This window comes from Lepidothrix coronata, unplaced genomic scaffold (genome assembly GCF_001604755.1).
Source record: "Lepidothrix coronata isolate B3197 unplaced genomic scaffold, Lepidothrix_coronata-1.0 Scaffold4525, whole genome shotgun sequence".
Lineage (NCBI taxonomy): Eukaryota > Metazoa > Chordata > Aves > Passeriformes > Pipridae > Lepidothrix > Lepidothrix coronata.
In genome coordinates, this window is record NW_016694705.1 from 1 (window position 1) to 986 (window position 986).

The 986-nt window shown below is 55.8% G+C and overlaps 1 protein-coding gene across 1 annotated transcript; it reads left to right on the forward strand.

Annotated features, from left to right (window-relative positions):
- Positions 1-3: 3 nt before the first annotated feature.
- On the forward strand, positions 4-980 carry LOC108492029 (zinc finger protein 70-like; the record flags this gene model as incomplete). Its single annotated transcript, XM_017803811.1, is given in 1 exon segment — positions 4-980. A coding segment is annotated over 1 exon segment (609 nt), but the record flags the coding sequence as incomplete, so codon positions are not given.
- Positions 981-986: the final 6 nt, after the last annotated feature.

The following is a 986-nucleotide window of genomic DNA, read 5'->3' on the forward strand; positions in this document are numbered from 1 at the left end:
AAGCCCTTCCGGTGCTTGGAGTGTGGAAAGAGCTTCAGGAAGAGCACCCACCTGCTCCAACACCAGCACTTCCACAATGGGGAACGGCCCTACCCATGTGGGGAATGTGAAAAGAGCTTCAGGCAGTGCTCCAACCTCCGCAAACACCAGCGCATCCACGCTGGGGAACGGCCCTACCCATGTGGGGAATGCAAAAAGAGCTTCAGTAACAGCTCCAACCTCCGCAGACACCAGCTCATCCACACTAGGAAACGGCCCTACCCATGTGGGGAATGCAGGAAAAGCTTCAGCCAGAGCTCCCACCTCCACAGACACCAGCTCATCCATACCGGGGAACGACCCTACCAGTGTGGAGAATGTGGGAAGAGGTTTCAGACCAGCTCCAATCTCCTCCTGCATGAGCGGATTCACACGGATGAGAGGCCCTTCCGCTGCACCGACTGCAGGAAGGGCTTCCAACAGAACTCCCACCTCTTCAGGCACCGGCGCATCCACAGCGGGGAGAGGCCGTACAAGTGTGGGGAGTGTGGGAAGAGCTTCACCCACAGCTCTGCCTTGACCAGACACCAACAGACCCACCAGTAAGTGAAGCCCTACCAGTGCCCCACCTGAAGGAAGAGCTTCGGCCACTCCTTCCACCCCGAATGAACCCCCTGATGGGGAGGCAACCCCTGGAGTCCAGTGACTGTCACTCCATCCCTTTCCACCACAAAGGGCCAGTCCCTTTTCACAGAGGCAGGTTTTTCCAACAGAACCCTTCTTGGAGGGGGTGTGTGGAGATTCCTGCCTTGGCTGGGGACCCCCCAAGATCACTGCTGGAGGATGAGAGCACAGATCTCCCCACCAGCGTTGGTCTGGGGGAGTTCCATCCAACTCTAATTAAGAATTCCTGCTTTTGTTTCAGCTTTAGTAGAATTGCTTCAACAACTGCTTTAGTGTAGAGCCCTGTCCTATCTTATCCTGTACTCCTGGTAGTTTTAGTGTTT